General features: G+C 40.2%; 2 protein-coding genes across 2 annotated transcripts; both read right to left on the bottom strand.

Moving 5' to 3' along the window:
• Positions 1–5,756: 5,756 nt before the first annotated feature.
• LOC112199158 lies at positions 5,757–6,566 on the bottom strand. The gene has a single exon (XM_024340216.1). The coding sequence runs from the start codon at positions 6,564–6,566 to the stop codon at positions 5,757–5,759; it is 810 nt and encodes a 269-aa protein (XP_024195984.1).
• A 9,320-nt stretch (positions 6,567–15,886) lies between these two features.
• LOC112198245 (major strawberry allergen Fra a 1-3) lies at positions 15,887–16,864 on the bottom strand. Its single transcript, XM_024339329.2, has 2 exons — positions 16,581–16,864; positions 15,887–16,413 (listed from the first exon to the last, which is right to left on the bottom strand). The coding sequence occupies exons 1-2, from the start codon at positions 16,762–16,764 to the stop codon at positions 16,124–16,126; spliced, it is 474 nt and encodes a 157-aa protein (XP_024195097.1). The 5' UTR covers positions 16,765–16,864; the 3' UTR covers positions 15,887–16,123.
• Positions 16,865–17,099: the final 235 nt, after the last annotated feature.

Raw genomic sequence — 17,099 nt, 5'->3', positions numbered from 1 at the left:
TGAAAATTCATGTTTGTACCAGTGACTTTAAAGTGAATTCTATAAATTAAGGCTAATGGTTGGGTTCCTTCGAGGACATTGTAACCTGAAGTTTTAATATTTAAGGTTAAGGATTTTAAGATGTGAGGATCACTAAGACTAATTGTAAAATCTGGGTAACAATCAAAATGGATTGGACCGTTGAATAGGCTTGACTCAATTATGCCTAGGGTACTGTCATTAAAGTCGGTGAATCTTGCATCTCTGAGACATAGGAGTATAGAGGCATTTAGACCTTTTCGGGTTAATGGTTTAACGCCGATTTGGACTAAACCTACATGTAGGAAATTGTGACCATCTTTTTTGTGTTTTTTAATTGACTCAAGACTAAATAATTGACAAGTTTCGTGTTGTTTACTAAGGGCATAGACTTGTTCTACTGTTTTAATATGGTGTTCACTTTTGAATGAAGAAAGAGACCATTTTTTCTTATAGATTTCGTTACTAGGGACTCTGGGTATATTCCAATCATTCATATCTATATTATCATTTGACTGATATTCAATTTGTTCTTCATTAACTATGTCAGGGATCCTATTTAGGGAGGATCTAGACGCACTGGAGGTAACTGAGTTGGATCTAAATAGTCTACTCATTAGGAGAAGTGATTAGAAAGGCTGGGACAAAATGTTAAGTTTGGAAGACTAAAAAACCTTAATTTTCTACCTTAATCTAGGCATCTCTCTTCTCCGCTCATGCCGCATCCGCTCATGCCTCACCCGGGACTCATTGTTTGGACCTGGACTTACTGTTTGGTTGGAGAAAGGTATAGGCTAAAGGTGGAAAAGAAAAGATAAAATAGGCGTTTACAAACTTAATAATTGGAACCAGACAGATAATCACTTTTATATATATATATATATATATATATATTATAGGCCAGATTTTAATTGCAGTACTGCTAGCTATTTTGCTATGTTGTTTAGTTAGTTGCCCAGATTGTGTAGTGCTTCTGGTTTATTAGCAAGCAGTACTACATGCATATATTTTGCTAGCTGCCCAAATTAGTAGATATGGGCCATTTAGAACTGATGTTGATGATTAGGTTTGTGTACATGAGACAATGGTGGATTAATGGAAATTGCAATGAATGATTTTGGATGTGGATTTTATGGTTTCAGGAATAACCAATTTTAATTTCCAGAATGCATGCATACCAATTGTAACACGGGACTACTAAAATGTGTTGTCTTAAATTGTAAGCTACAACAAAAGCACACCAAAACGTGTGGTTGCAGCTGCACAAAAACCAATTAAAACTCTATTGTCTTTTGGGCATTGGGACAACAGAAAATTGTAGTCTAAAAGGCAAAACAACAACATAAGTTAGATGAAAGTATTGGCTAAAGCGTATAACAACAACAAATAAGTGTGATTGGACTTGATCACAGATAATATAAAAGACGTACTATTAGTGGTCTGTTTTATATTCAGACCACAAATATTTGTCGTGTTAATAATCTCAAACTACAGTAAATTGTCGTTGTAATGAGACTGACATAACAGAAAGAATATGATATCTATTGTCTAAACCATTTGCCAACATCACATACGAATAATTTCAAAACCTTTCACACAACACTTCAATGTCATATAAACCTACACTAGAACGACACTTAATTGTCCTCTGATGCGCTTTATGACCACATATAATTGTTCTTTAAACTCAATAACATTTAATTGTTGTTGTATGCCAGAAGACATTACATATGAGTCTTCATATTTCTTACTTAAGGGCATTCAGACCACACAATTAACATGAAATGTGTCTTGTAAATACGCTTCACACAATAGTATTTACAAAAGTCTGTGGTTGTTTTGTTTATCAGACAATACAAAACTGTTGTTTGAATGCTTTTGAAGATACAAATCACAATGTTCCCAAAATGCAAATCTCATCAGACAACACAAGACTTTTATTTTTTTATGTCCCCTGAAGAACACTTCTGTCGTCCGATGTCCTCAAGAGACGACACTGTACTAGACAACATATTTTTGTTTGTTCAGACGACAGAACAATTCAGTCGTCTGAAGGCATTTTTGGCCTAGTGATGTAACCACAAATTAGGAGGACCTCAATTTGGATTAGAAGCTAATCATTTTCCATATATATGAGATATCTGATTCACCGACCAAAGTTTTCAAAAATTTGATCATTTTATCAAAGTTATGACAAATGGTAGAAATTCAGTCTCTTGATTTGGGTGTGAAGTGTTACTTCAGTGGTAAAAATCCCGAATTTCCTTATAGTAGCTTATTAGTTGATCCTGTTGCTAATGTAGCATGAAGTCCTTAACATTTTGTTGTTGGGGAACTGCAAGGAGCTTAAATGGAGTCGAAAGAATTTTCTCGTCCATTGATACACCCAAATGCTCATCTCCCACATGGTGTTTTGACCATTTGAGTTCTACAATAGCATGACATACATGAAAAATTCACAAAATCAGACCAAATACCTAAAGTAAAATCATATAAACATAAATACAATCAAACGGGGGAATAGTACATTAGTATATACTTACGAGCATACATGCATTACGCATATTGTTTGAATTCAAAACTAACATTTTTTCCTGACAAGGTGGGACTCAAAGGAAACTAGACCAATATCCATGGCCCAAGCTATATATTTTTGACAAGTTTGGAATAAATTATTTAGAGGCTAAATAAAGCATACTTGAAGATCAAGCAATCTTAAAGTAAATCTTGATATTCATTGATTATCAAATATTTGATAATTAATAATGATCGGTTTGCTTATGAGTACTATGCAAGTTGGCATAAGATTGTATATATATTCCTATAATTGCTTACAGTGGGCCAATTAAGGAAGGGAAAATGGACGTGAGCCATGTAAGGAATCAAGGTTACCCACACATCGTCGCAATTAAGGAGCATGATGGACATGAAACAGTTTGGTCAGGAATATACATCCTTTTCTTCTTTTTTTTGAGGTAAAAACAGACTAGGATTTCATTGAGTTAAGTGGGAGGAAACTCCTTTTGTACAATGTCCCTGATACAATCTGGGGTTGTATGTAACCAGCAAACACTTTAATTTGCTCTGACTCATATGCTAAACTAGCCAGCCTGTGGGCTAATCTATTATAGGCACCAGGTGCATAAGAAACCTGAATTGGATGTAGCTATTGTGTCATGAGCTGGATGTCCTCAATTAATGGTCCATACTCTGTGAGAATAGGAGACATACCATTGATGTCTTGCACAGCCAATAAACAGTCCGACACAATGCAAACCGATTGGAATTTTTACAATCTGACAAGTTGCAAACCCGCCTGAATTGCAAGAAGTTCAACATGCATTGGAGAGCTGACAAACGGAACTGTAGATTGAAAAGCAGCCTGAACCTCTCCTCTAGCATTTCGAAGAACACCTCCAGCCCTCCTATTGTTAACTAAGGAAGAAATGCCCCATCCACATTCAAAGTAAGCGCAGCTGTGCTTGCCTGACTCCATCCCTTACGGATCGGCACTTGGGTTGCAGCCTCAGACTTTCTAGCTTGGTGAAACTCATCCAACCAAGTTATACACCTGAGAAAAATGTCAGAGGCCGAACTGGCCTTGTTTTCCCATAATTTTGAGTTTCTATTTTTCCACAAACCCCATATAAGCATAAAAAGCTTCTCAAACACCTCCATCTTGAGATACATAGCCCTTTCCAACATCCATTCTTGAAAGTTGATATTAGGCAGGAAGGAGTTTTGCAGATGGAAGGGAGCTTGGGATAGCAGTGTGGTAGCCGTAGGACATGTACAAAAGAGGTGAGAAGAGTCTTCAACAGCATAATGGCACAGAAGACATTGTAGGTCACCCTCATACCCTTTAGTTGTAAGTCTTTCATGAGTAGGAAGTAAATTGCAGCAAACCCTCCAGGCACAAATCTACACTTTTCCAGGCACCCTTGCCTTCCAAAACTTTCTCCATAGCTCCTTGAATGGATCTCCATGGGATGAAGAGGCTAGGGCATTACCAAGAACCTATTCCCGAGCAAGCCAGTATGCACTCTTGACTGTGTACCATCCCTTACGATCCGAATGCCAATAGTGCGTATCAAGTCTATTCCGATGTGCTAGAGGAATACTAAGAATTTTGGCTGCCACTGAGATCAAACACCATCTCAACAAGAGAGTTGGTTGGTATCTAGACAAGGCTCAGTGAGCAGTTTGGTATCCACTGCTCATTCCATATATTAATCTTTGTACCATTCCCAATCGCCATCTAGTACCAGCCTTGAGCATAGGTCTACCTGCAAGAATACTTCTCCACGAAAAAGAAGGTGCATCACCTAACTCTGCTTGCCAAAAATCACAGTTTGGAAAATACCTGGCCTTGTACAACTTGGCAATAAGCGACGAAGGGTTTGTGACAATTCTCCACCCTTGTTTGGCTAACATTGCAAGGTTATAAGCATATATATTTTTGAAGCCATACATCCTTCATGTTTGGTAAGACGCAAACGTTCCCAACTCCTCCAATGAATCTTTTTTTTTGTCCTCTGTATCTCCCCAAAAGAATGAGGCACATAACTTGTGAACATCATCACACAATCCCTTCGGCAACAAGTAATAGTTCATGGCATATAAAGGCATAGTTTGAGCAACTGCCTTTATCAAAATCTCCTTTCCAGCACAACTGAGGATTTTAGCTTTCCAATTCTCCAGCTTATGTGACAATTTTTCCTTGATATATTGACAATTTAGAGTTTTGGATTTACCCACTCGCAACTGGAGGCCCAGATATCTGTCATGTTCTGTTACGCACTTGACCTCCAAAACAGCAGAAAGTTGTGCTTGAATGTCAGCATGAACATTCCTCCTAAAAACCACACTGCTTTTCTGGAAATTGATTTTCTGTCCATAAGCTCTTTCCTATGTGTTTAAAATTTGTCGAAAAGTGTAGCACCCTTCCAAGGTAGCTGCCCCAAATAAGAGACTGTCATCCGCAAAGAATAAATGATGCAATATTGGAGCTTGAGGACACATTTTAAGGCCCTTGATCACCCCAGAGTCAACAGCCTAAGATATGAGTGCTGATAAACCCTCCGCACATAAGATAAATAAATAGGGAGATAAGGGATCGCCCTGCCTGATACCTCTGGTAGGGTGTATAGTGTTAGATGGTTCGCCTTGTACAAGAATGGCATAACTGACTGAAGTAACACAACTCATTACCATAGATATCCATTGAGCTGAAAAACCCAATTTCACTAACATGGCATGTAGAAAAGGCCATTCCAAATGATCATAAGCCTTACTGATGTCCAGTTTGAGTGAGAAGAAACCTTCCTCTTGTGATGTAAGTTTATGTATGAAATGAGCTGCCTCAGTTGCAACCAGAGTGTTATTTGAGATGAATCTACCAGGCACATAGGCACTCTGAAGGGGGGAGATGATATCCGGTAGCCATTTCTTTAACCTGTTGGCAATGACCTTGGAACTAATTCTGTAAAGCACATTTCATAATGCTATAGGCCGAAAATGTGATGCAACAGTAGGATTTTTAATTTTCTGGATCAAGCAGATAAACGTGAAATTTGATTCCTTCCAAATCTCCCCATTCTGCAGGAAATTACGTATAGCAGTGCAAACATCTAAACCAACAATATGCCAATATTTTTGAAAGAAGAAGGGAAACATACCATCAGGACCAGGGCTTTTAGACGGATGCATTTGGAACAAAGCATCTTTTATTTCTTCATTCAAGTATGGGTAGTGAGATCGTCATTCATGATTGTAGTAACTTTCATAGGTGTGGCCCTAAAAATTTCAGAGATAGTAGACTCATCTACTCCCTCAGAAGAGAAGGTCATATTATAAAAGTCCATAAGGAGATGCTTCACCTCTGACGGGTCATCAGTCCACACTCCATTATCATTCATCAAACCTCTAATAGTGTTCCTGCTTTCCCTGTTTGACGATTTACGATGAAAGTACGCAAAGTTTCTATCCCCATCCTTCAACCATAAAGCACGTGATCTTTGTCGCCAATATTTTTCCTCTTGCGAAAGCAACTGACTTTGCCTAACATGTAATCTTCTTTGTTCTTCATACTGTGCACTCGAGAAGGGTTGCCTTATTAGGTCGAGTAACTTGCTTTGGACCTCACGAAGCTCGACTTTTTGACGTTGAAAATCAGTAACATGCCATTTCAAAAGTTGTTGTCCAGTAGAGTGAATCTTGGAACCCAACTGCTGCAACATATTACAAGTGAGTGGAGCAGACCACTGTCTCTGGATGATATCCGCGCATTGCTTATTCCCATGCCAGATTTCCTCGAAACGAAACCGACGAGTACTCCTTCTGATTGGCTCCCTTTCAGCTCTTGCTTCAACCAATATAGGGTTGTGATCAGAGTCAGAGGGGGGTAATGTAATTGACCTGGACAACGGGAATATGGTTCTACAAGACACAGACCAAAAGGCACGATCTAACCTTTCTTTTGTAAATTTATTGGACCACGTATACCGGCACCTAAAGAAACCTATGTCATTGAGGCTTGCAGCGTCCATAGCGTGACAAAATAGAGTCATTAGAGCTAGAGCCCGGGGAGGACCGCCTGACTTGTCTGCTCGAATCATAAGCTCATTAAAACCTCCCACCATTAGCCAAGGCAGCGAACATGTCTCTGCTGCAAGGGTGTCGATTAGGGACCATGTACGATGTCTATCTTCTCTTGCAACATAACCATAGATCCTGTAAATCTCCACACTTCGTTTGTGCCCTTTTCTCGAACTTCTGCATCAATGTGATGCGACGACTTCGTACGAGATCATGACTCCACAGCATTGCAAGCCCCTGAGAGTCTGGCCCCTTTTGGACGCAGAGATTGTCTGCAAAGCCCAAGCGGGATGTAATGGAATTGATGAGTTTTTCTGTGGCTAGGGTTTTAGCCAAGAAGATGAGTAAAGGTCTTTTTGCCTGCACCAAATCAATCAAAGCTCTCTGTGTCTCGAGGTTAACAATCCCGCGACAGTTCCAGACAAGGACATTACCTTGCAGCATGGTGGCCGGTAAGGTGGCTGTTAGGGCGGCGCAGAAGGGGTGCGGCGCTTAGGGTTTTCAAATTTTAAGTTCAGGAATATACATAATTGCAATCAATTAACAAGGATATATATTATTGATTACGGTGCGCCAACTAAGGAAGGCCACTGGATTATTATGCTTGAAGATATATATGAATATGTTGTAGAGAAACTGAAATCGAGAGGAATTTGCTGTATATTCTCATTGATAATATGGGCCTCTTTATATAGAGGATTACAATGCATAGAGTCTCAATCATACAAGGAAAGTAATCTTACATTGAATAGGAATCTAGATCCTTCTAATGTAACCCTATTACCACTAGGTCAAGTAACCTAGAGTTTGGATTAAACACAAATAGAGATATCCTTAAACACTCCCCCTTGTATTGTCCAAACGCGGTGCTTCTCTCGTTGCCTCGTTAAAAACCTTGCCGAGTAACAAAAACCCAGTGGGACAAAAATAACCTCGGTTGAAGGGGAAAAAGAGCACAACACACCCTTCACGATTCGAGGTGAACATGTAGACATCTCCCCCTGATGACTACGATCATGGGAGTTCAGATAATTTCCGCATGTCAATTCTTGCCACATGTTTCTCGAACGTAGATTTGGGCAATGACTTAGTAAACAATTCTGCCTCACTGTCCTCAGATGGAACCTAGTTCACTTTGATCTCAAGGAGAGTCTGTTGTTGCTGATTATCCTTGGTGTTGTCGCTTTTGATGTAGCCTTGCTTCATTTGTTCAAAAACAAGCAGCATTATCCTAAATGCTCGTAGGCCCATCTGTGGTAGACTTCAAACCACAATTGTTCGAACATGCGTAATTATGAATCCAATCCATATACATTCATGAACCACTTCGTGAAGAGTAATGATCTCTGCATTGTTCGAAGATATAGCGACTAGGGTCTATTTCTGTAGACCTCCAAGATATCACGATCTTTACCCATGGTGAACACTTAACCATTTTGGGAATGACCTTTGTGTGGTCAGAGAGATACCCAACATCAGCTGAACCTTCCAAAACACATGTCATTTTCGGATGGGGATAGTGAACGCAGGCCAGTGTTGGCGGTGTTCCTGGTGTGTGATGGGTCCGAATCTATCATCTCTCTGTAGGGATAGAACAAGCCCATATCAATCGTACATCTCAAGTACTGAAAGATATCTTTTACACCAATCTAATGGCATCGCGTTGGCGCAGAGCTATACTTTAGCTAACAAGTTCATGGAAAATGAGATGTCCGGTCTTGTGCATTGAGCTAGGTACAATAATGCGCCTATTGTACTTAACTAGGGCATTTCTGCCCCTAGCGCATCTTCGTCATCATCCTTCGAACGAAGAGGATCATTTTCAGGATCAAGACTACGGACGATCATGGGGGTGCTTGAAGGTTTGACCATGTCAAAATGCCTAAGCATCTATCAACACGATGCTCAAGTTCCAAATCGAGACATAATCGTGTTCTCCCATAATCCTTCACCTCAAAATCGGATTTCAAGTGTTCAGCGGTTTCCCTTAACTCTTTAAGGGCTTCTAATGAAGATCATGTCCAACATGAACCGCGATAGAATCCGAAACTTGTTATAGAAACGCGTGGGCATATCCCTTTCCAATCAAGTAGTCACTTTAGTGAGAGTTTCAACCTCTTTGTAAACGCACTCCGTGGTCTAGAGTCACTTGACTTGGGTAAATGAAGTTCACCATGAACCTTCATGTATATTCCATATCTAGATCCCCATAGAGATACGTAGTGACCACATTTATAAGCTGCATGATCAGTTATTTGGAAACTACCAAACTGAAAGGGTAGTGGAGTGCAATGACATCCATTACGAGAGAATATGTCTCATCGTAGTCGATTCCAGGGCGTTTTGTGAGAAGCCTTGCGCCATAAGGCGAGATTACCATCTCTTTTTCTCATCACTCTTTCTAACAAAGACCCATTAGTCAATAGGTTTTATGTTAGGAGGTGTTGGCATCACTGGCTCAAAAACCTTCCTCTTCGTTAGAGAATTCATCTTAACCTGGATCGCATCTTTCCATTTAGGCCAAATCTCTCTACGTTGGCATTCATTCATCAACGGAGCGTGGTTCGATATCATTGGACTCAACAAACTCAGGCGCAACGAAATGCGCAACTACATCATCAATTATGAAGGAGTTTCTATCCCACGTCTCATGTACACTAGTGTAAGTTTCATAGAGCTCTATATTCTCAGGAATAGGTTCTGACGTTGAGGCGTCCCCCAACAATAACCATAACCCGGAAGATACTCATGAGACGGATTTTGAGTCTTGATGATCAAAGGATTGGAATGTGCCAAAGTATCCTTCGAACTCACGGGCCTCTCCACGCATCCTAGCTGGGGCCATGGCCTGTAATGCCATAGTGCCACTCTCTTTGGCATTGGTGTCATGCCCACCTCCATGTGGGGTGGCGCTACGTCATCTCGTAGGGACGTCCTTTCTTGCAGGCATGTTTGCAGCATATTTGTGTGATCTAGTCACTTTAATAGGGATCAAGATGAGACATAGTGGGGACAGACCACGACAATTCCTGTCGTTCCTGTTGAACATCTATGTTCTTATCTCCCCCGAACGACGGGAAGACTATCTCATCAAAGTGACAACCCGCAAATTTAGCGGTAATGAGATCGCCTTGCAAGGGCATTAAGTGGCGGACGATAGTGGGAGTCTCAACGCCAACGTAGTTGCCCATTCGTCTGTAAGGACCCATCATAGAGCGCTATGGCGGCGCAATTAGCACATAAATGGCTCACTCAAATGTGCGTAAGTACAAAATACGTGTACCCAGTCACTAGCTGTAACGCAGAGGTACATTGAGTGGCGGTAGGTCGTAGACGAATCAGCATAGCTGCATGCGATATTGCATCACCCCAAGCGGATGTAAGAAGATTGGTGCGCATTACCAATGTTCGGACTACCATCGTAGTCGTGTTCACGAGACCAATTGGGTGTGTACATGGGAATGTGATGTCCAACATCAAGCCCATTGCAATATCCATCGAAAGTCTTTCGATGTAAACTCTCTAGCATAGTCAAATCCAATTGACTGAATAGGATGATCTGGGGAGTGAGCCCGTTGTCATATGATATGTGCTAGAAGTGTAGCATAAGCAGCATTTATAGGTGGACAATGGCACAACACGTGACCAGCGTGTTTGCGTGTCAACCAACATCATGAAATATTTAAGCGTCCGCAAGTTGGTTGAATCAATCCACAAAATCCCTATGGATTCTTTGTAAGAACGGAATGAGTAATGTCATATCCTTTGCATAGGACAGTCTCAGTCCTAATTTCCCTAAGGAACGGGCTTTGTAAAACGAACGAGTCGCTCGAGAGAAAGGATGTCCATGTGAAGTCTTTGTAGACGGATCATCATATCATGACTAGGATGATCTATCCTGTCGTGACAAAGCCAATATGTGTCTAAATCCAAGAGATCTTCTCTCATAACTATTATTGGATTAATAGCTCGAATAGTGACATAAAGTCCACTAGAGAAACACATAAACTTCTCTAAGATGCGCCTTTATTCGCAATCATAAGAGGTGATGCAAAGGAACTCATTTCCGTTCTCTACATGCATTTTCGCATGGAAGTCGTTGGCTATTCATAGGGTACGATTTGCCCTAAGAGCATAGAGAGTTTCTGTGACAACTGTAATCAAGGTGCCATTTGGCAAGTGGAACTTGGGCTATTCCATGTCCTTGAATTAATATTGGTGGCCCAGCCATCGTAGTCACAAAGTAATATGCTCATAATCAAAATTGATTCATAATGAAAAGAACTCGAAATTTTATTCATAAGCCAACGGAGTACATCATTGTTTCTTTGATCAAAGAAAATCTGATCCAATAAAAGTAATATGGCAATCGCCTACATCTCTTGGAAAATAAAAAGACTTAAACAGAATTGGCGATCTATTGATCCCAGCCAGATTTGTAGTCTTCAACCCTTCACTCTAGATCATCTTCTTGATCTTCTTGTTCCACATAGCTTTGTAGGCGGTGACAAGTTCTTCACGAGCTCTACAAATGTGTGCCCAATGCCCAGACACTCCACATCGAGAACATACATCTCTTTGCTCGAACTCCATTGATTGAGGTGCTTTGAAAGCGTCATTTAGATGGCTCTTAGTGTTGGTGGCGCCACCAACATGGCCGGAGGTGTTGCCTCCCTCTCTCTTTCCACGTTGACCTCTTCGATTCCGTGTTCGCCTATTTTGGCGGTTACCTTCCCAAGTAGAGCGATTATATGGACCAGAACGTCCAGAAGTATCCCTAAGATTAGGGTTTCGCTCTTGGCGCCCACTCTTAGGGGCACGACTATAATTGGATTCCGGAATATGCTCTGTTTCCACGGATCTCGAATTATAGTTCTTCACAAGGATGTTGTCATGCTTTTCAGCGACATTCATAGCTCCAATGAGCTCATAAAACCTTGTGATCCGTCTTGCAGTAACATCGATTCGATATTTCTTAGCCACCATCAATGCAGAGACGGGGACGGTAGAGAGAGTCTTCTCAATCAACATCGCATCTGTGATCTCTTTACCACAGAATTCCATTAAGGATTTAATGCGAAGTGCTTCCGAGTTGTAGTCAAGAACTGACTTGAAATCACAGAAGCGGAGGCTATGCCATCTCACTTCTAGGTCAGGAAGCAGGAAGTCACGGACGTTGCCAAATCTTTCTTCGAGTGAGACCCACAGCCTTCTGGGGTCTTCTTCATTCATACACTCGTACTGGAGCGAATCATCTATATGACAAGTCATTAGGATGATGGCTTTCGCCTTATTTGCCTCTAAGGCTGCTCTATTTGCTTCTAAAGCTTGAGCTTGCTCAACAGTTAGCACGTCCTGGCTAGGCTCGAGAATCGTATCCAGGATTCCATCGGCCTTGAGATGCTGGCGGACATCACGAACCCACCTGTGATATTCAGAGCCAGTTGTTCCCAACGGAGCAAAGTCCAATTTGTTCAGGTTACTCATCCTGAAAGAGAACAAGAAATTAGGGTTAGTTTCGGAGCGAAAAAGGATACCACGAAAACATATAAAATTTCTGAGCGTAGTCGCTTCCAAGAAATTAGGAATTTCTGAGCATAATTGCTTCCAAGAGGTATTGGATTAGATCGAAACAATGACTTAAGTGGTCGATCATAAATTCTCTACAAACTCTAAGTTTGGAGATCTCAACAAGCTCTAAGCTTGGAGTGAGCACGAACCCCCACAGTTCGGCTTAATTTGGTCTCCTCTATGATGAAGAAAGGGGGGTAGAAGAAGGGAGGTTGCAAGTCCCCGAAAAAGAAGAGAAATTGAATTAAAAAACTCTAAAAACAGGAACTTTTAGTAAAAAAATACCTTGAAATAGGTCGCCGGAAAATTTGATCGCTGGAGGTGGTTGACCGGAAATCGTTGCCGGAGGTGGTCACCGGAAAACGTTGCCGGAGGTGGTCACCGGAAAAGCTTGGCTTGGTGGGCTGCCCATTCCTTTTTTTCTTCTTCCTTTTTTCTTTCTTTCTTTCTTTTGGTTTGGCCCAGGCCTGCCTTTCCTTTTTTTTTCTTCTCTGCCTTCTGGGCTCGCCCTCTATCTTTTTCTCTGGGCCTTGTCGTTTCTGTCGCTGGGCTCGCCTTGACGAGGTTTGGGCTGGACTGATGTTGTGCAGGCTGGAACAAAGGGCAGTGGCGGTTCAAGGAGGTCCGACACTTCTGCAGGCCGGTCCGGCCACTTTCCGGCTGGTTCTAGAAGTGGCGTTTCCGGTGGAGGATTCTGGAGTCAGGGAGTCGGTTCTGACAAAATATAACCGTGGAAGGTGGTCTGGAAGAATGCGAACCGGTCAGAGGTTGTTTTTATCTTCTAGAGGCCGGTTCGGCACTGTTCCGGCCGGTTCAGATGACGCCGCCGGCGGTTCTGGGATTCTGGGATTGAGAGCTTCAAGGTGTGTTGCGGGGACCAAAAGAGTTTCAAGGTTTTGTATTCAGATTTAGGGTTTTGGCTATTTGTTTCAGGGTTAGGACTTCATGCTGATAACGTGTTGTAGAGAAACTGAAATCGAGAGGAATTTGCTGTATATTCTCATTGATAATAGGGGTCTCTTTATATAGAGGATTACAATGCATAGAGTCTCAATCATACAAGGAAAGTAATCTTACATTGAATAGGAATCTAGATCCTTCTAATGTAACCCTATTACCACTAGGTCAAGTAACCTAGAGTTTGGATTAAACACAAATAGAGATATCCTTAAACAGAATATGATATATAATTATATGCATATTATCCAACGTACAGTTGGTTCTTAAGGCAATGTTTATTTATTTTTTATTTATTTAAAAAAGATGATCAAATGATTTCACTCCTACCCCGATGGTGACTCGAACCCACAACCTCGATATTAGGTAGTGGGTTCTTAAGGAAATTAACTCGCTTATACGATTACGTTGCCTAGAGGAAGATTACGTCCATGACTCCAAGAGGCAATTGACCTTTGCCTATATTCTAGCTACATGACAATCTAGAGGCAATCTCTTATTGCCTACGATAGTATGTACGTTCTCCCTGAGGACTGTTTCAGTGTGTCATTGACGCAGACAGTACTCTGTATTTACATAAGATTGTTCGACAAAGATAACTTTGTTTACGGTTACAATTAATGTGATTGAAAGTGATGCTATAGTTGAGAAGATCTCTTGTTATGAGATTAACTTTGTGCAGTCCGGATCATCTTCTAACCCAAAAATCTACCTAAGCTTTGTACTCGCATGAAATAAAATGGTTGAATCATGTCTTTCGTATTCATGTATACTCGATCTGTTTACCTTTTTTTTTTTACTGTATTTGTTTCTCTTATCCAATGAGTTCTCAAAATGCATGCGGGAACTTTTGTGTAGGTTGATTATTGAGAATCTGGTTTGGGGAAACAAAAATTAGTACGTTGAGTATGTTTCTTGGTCGTTGCTTTTACATATATATATATATATATATATATATATATATATTTACAAACTTTACACTACTTTTGGCTCTTCATTTAGAGTTTCACTTGTTAGTTTTTCTCTTTGCGGTGAGATAATAAATTAAGCGTACTTCCATCATTTCATTGTAAATTTAATTTCATCTAACTTCTCAAGTTGAAATGAAAAAAAGAGAAAACCTATCCGTTCCAGGAATTCAATAAGAATATCCAAACATAGTATGTGTTGCATATATGTAATCGCATTTCACTAAAATTGAGAAGCCAAAAAAATAATAAATTATGCCAAAAAAATAAATAAATAAATTGCATGATTATATATAATGAAATTTAAGAGCTGCTTTTTAGAATAACTCTTCTACCCTTGAAGAGTGTTTACTTGTTTGTTGGCAAATCTGGAAGAGCAGGAATGATGTTATTTTTCGATCTGCTGAGCTCTCTCCTTCCATTGTAGTCATGCCTCAGCCTCCTTTTATGTTGCTTACAGGGTTCATAATCCTCAACCGGATCTTGTCCCCTGTAACATCAATGAAGTCATTAAATGGCACCCTCTTTCAGAGAATTCGGTAAAGTTAAACATTGATGGTTCAGTCTCTCCTTTAGGTCTAGCAGCAGCGAGGTTTGTAATCAGAAATCATCTTGGTGACCCTATTGCTGCTGGCTCTCAGGAGTCAGGCCATTGGTTCCTCATCTGTTCCTGTTGCGGAGTGCTTAGCACTCAAGGATGGTTTATTAACTGCCCAATGGTTTAATTTTGATCGTGTCTTGGTGGAATGAGATTCGTCCTTGTCATCAAATGTATGAATCTCAAGTGTGAAGCTCCCTGGATTTTGAAGTCTCTCTTGAAGGACATTGCTTCTATTGCTCGTTCCTTCACGTCCATTTCATTCTCTCATGTGTTCCGAGAAGCGAATTTTCTGACGGATGCTATTACTGCCACTGGGCATGGGTCGGAGCCGAGAATTTGGCTTAATAGCCTCCCTATTAAGGTTCTTTCAGCCCATTGTTGGGATCAGTTTAACTTTGGGTGTCCAAGAGAGTTTTCTTTGTAATCTTTTTCTTTCTTCTTAAAAAAAAATAAAATAAAATAAAGGAGCTCAATTATAAGTTTGATCCCTATTTACAATTTCCTAAAAATAGAAAGCATACGGGTGTCCCTGTTGATCAGTGAGATTTCACAATGTTTCTAGAGGTTAAAATTTATATTGATAGATAACCAAATTAGCGGTCACGAGAGATAATTTGAAAATAGATTACCATAATTAGGGGTCACATGAGATATTGACACCTGGTAGATCATGTTTAGTTTCCTCCAAAATTTTAAAGTAAATTTTTTAAAATGAAATAGCAGTCATTCTATTCGAGGAACAAGCATGGCATATGTGCATGTGTAAATGTATATACATTTATAAATGCACAAATCATATGAAAAGGCAGAAAAGCTCACCAGCAAGAAAAAAAGAAACATATGATGATGAAATGAATAGTTGAAAGTTGTGTGACTATATGGAATGAAGTCTGAAGAATATAGATATGAACTGTTAAAGCCTAGGTTAGCTATACAGAAGAAATTCATGTGAATGAAAAATAACTGTAGGAAAAGACATAGGACTACACAATAAAACTTATTTATTTTCAGACGTTTAACCGTACGAGCAAATTAATAAGATATCAACTGATCGACTTCAAATTGTGTTAATAAAATTGTTCTTTTATGATTGTAGTTTAAGTTGCCTGAGATCGATTAACAGTAATAATTAAATATTTACATAGCGACCATGTATGCACATCGAGTTTGAAGAGACAGTCAAATGTGTATTATTTTCTTTATTGAGAATGAAATCAAACACAAGTACAGCACTCAATCAAAATAACTTGGCAGATTTAAAAGATAAACAAAAATGAAAACCACACAAACATACAAATTTGGAGACACGGGTTTGCCTCTAGCATCGAGTATCGTAGACTTAGAGAGAGGTTTAGTTTTAGGCCTCAGGGTTGGCTAGAAGGTGGCGCTCATGCATGGTGCTCAACCAAACTTAGTTGTAGGCATCGTGGTGCTCCAAGAGGTAGTTCTCAATGACCTTGAAGAGGTGAGAAGCCTTCTCTTTCCCGGCCTTGACGTGCTCTTCCTTGATATCAACATCACCCTTGACATGGTATTCACTGGTGCTCTTGATGACGGTACCACTGCCGGATGCCACCAACTTAGTCACGTAGCAGATCTTCTCGATTGAGTCAGGAGCTCCCTCAATCACACTGTAGCTGTAGACAAAGTTCTCCTTGTCAATGCCATCAATTCTGTGCTTCACATAGCTGTAAGTGCTACCTGCAGAGATTTTGAATCTCAGTTAAGTATGATCCATCTTTTCTGTGTTGTGGCTCAAAATAAGTTTTGGGTTTTGCTTTAGTATTTAGAAATTTATATTAAAAAACGTAGTTTTATACATCAACATATATAAGTTGATCAATTTTAACGGGAGCTAGACTAGTCACCTTCGCCGAAGGTGATCTTCTTGATGGTTCCTGCACCACCGTCTCCTTCAAGGATCTCAGCGGACTGAACTGCCTGTGGTGCAATCTTAGGGATGAGGTTGTCAGCATCGAGAACGAAAGCCTTGAACAACCTAGCTGGAGGGATAACAGAGGTGAATTCAGACTCATACTTGAAGACACCCATGATTAGGTAAGGATTTGGAAACTGAGAAAATGAAGGGGAAGATCAATGAGATTGATGATATTGTAGTGGGAGATTTTGGGTTGGGAAGAAGTGAGGAGTAGCTATGGGTATTTATAGGGTTGAGGATGCAGGTTTACATTACAAGTTCCAGAATAATTAACGTGGTGACCATTACTTTTGTCCATGGAATATCTTGCAACTTGGTCAAGGAAGGCACCTTGGTATGAATAAGAAATATCCAATCAAGATCACGAGGCGGACCATAACCTTAATTATTTTCTTCCCATTGTTTGATAAAAGGTACAATATCCATGTGCAACCAACCTGTGCTTTTT

This window comes from Rosa chinensis, chromosome 4 (assembly GCF_002994745.2).
Source record: "Rosa chinensis cultivar Old Blush chromosome 4, RchiOBHm-V2, whole genome shotgun sequence".
In the NCBI taxonomy this organism is placed as follows: Eukaryota; Viridiplantae; Streptophyta; class Magnoliopsida; order Rosales; family Rosaceae; genus Rosa; species Rosa chinensis.
This window is presented reverse-complemented; position numbering and strand designations above follow the sequence as displayed.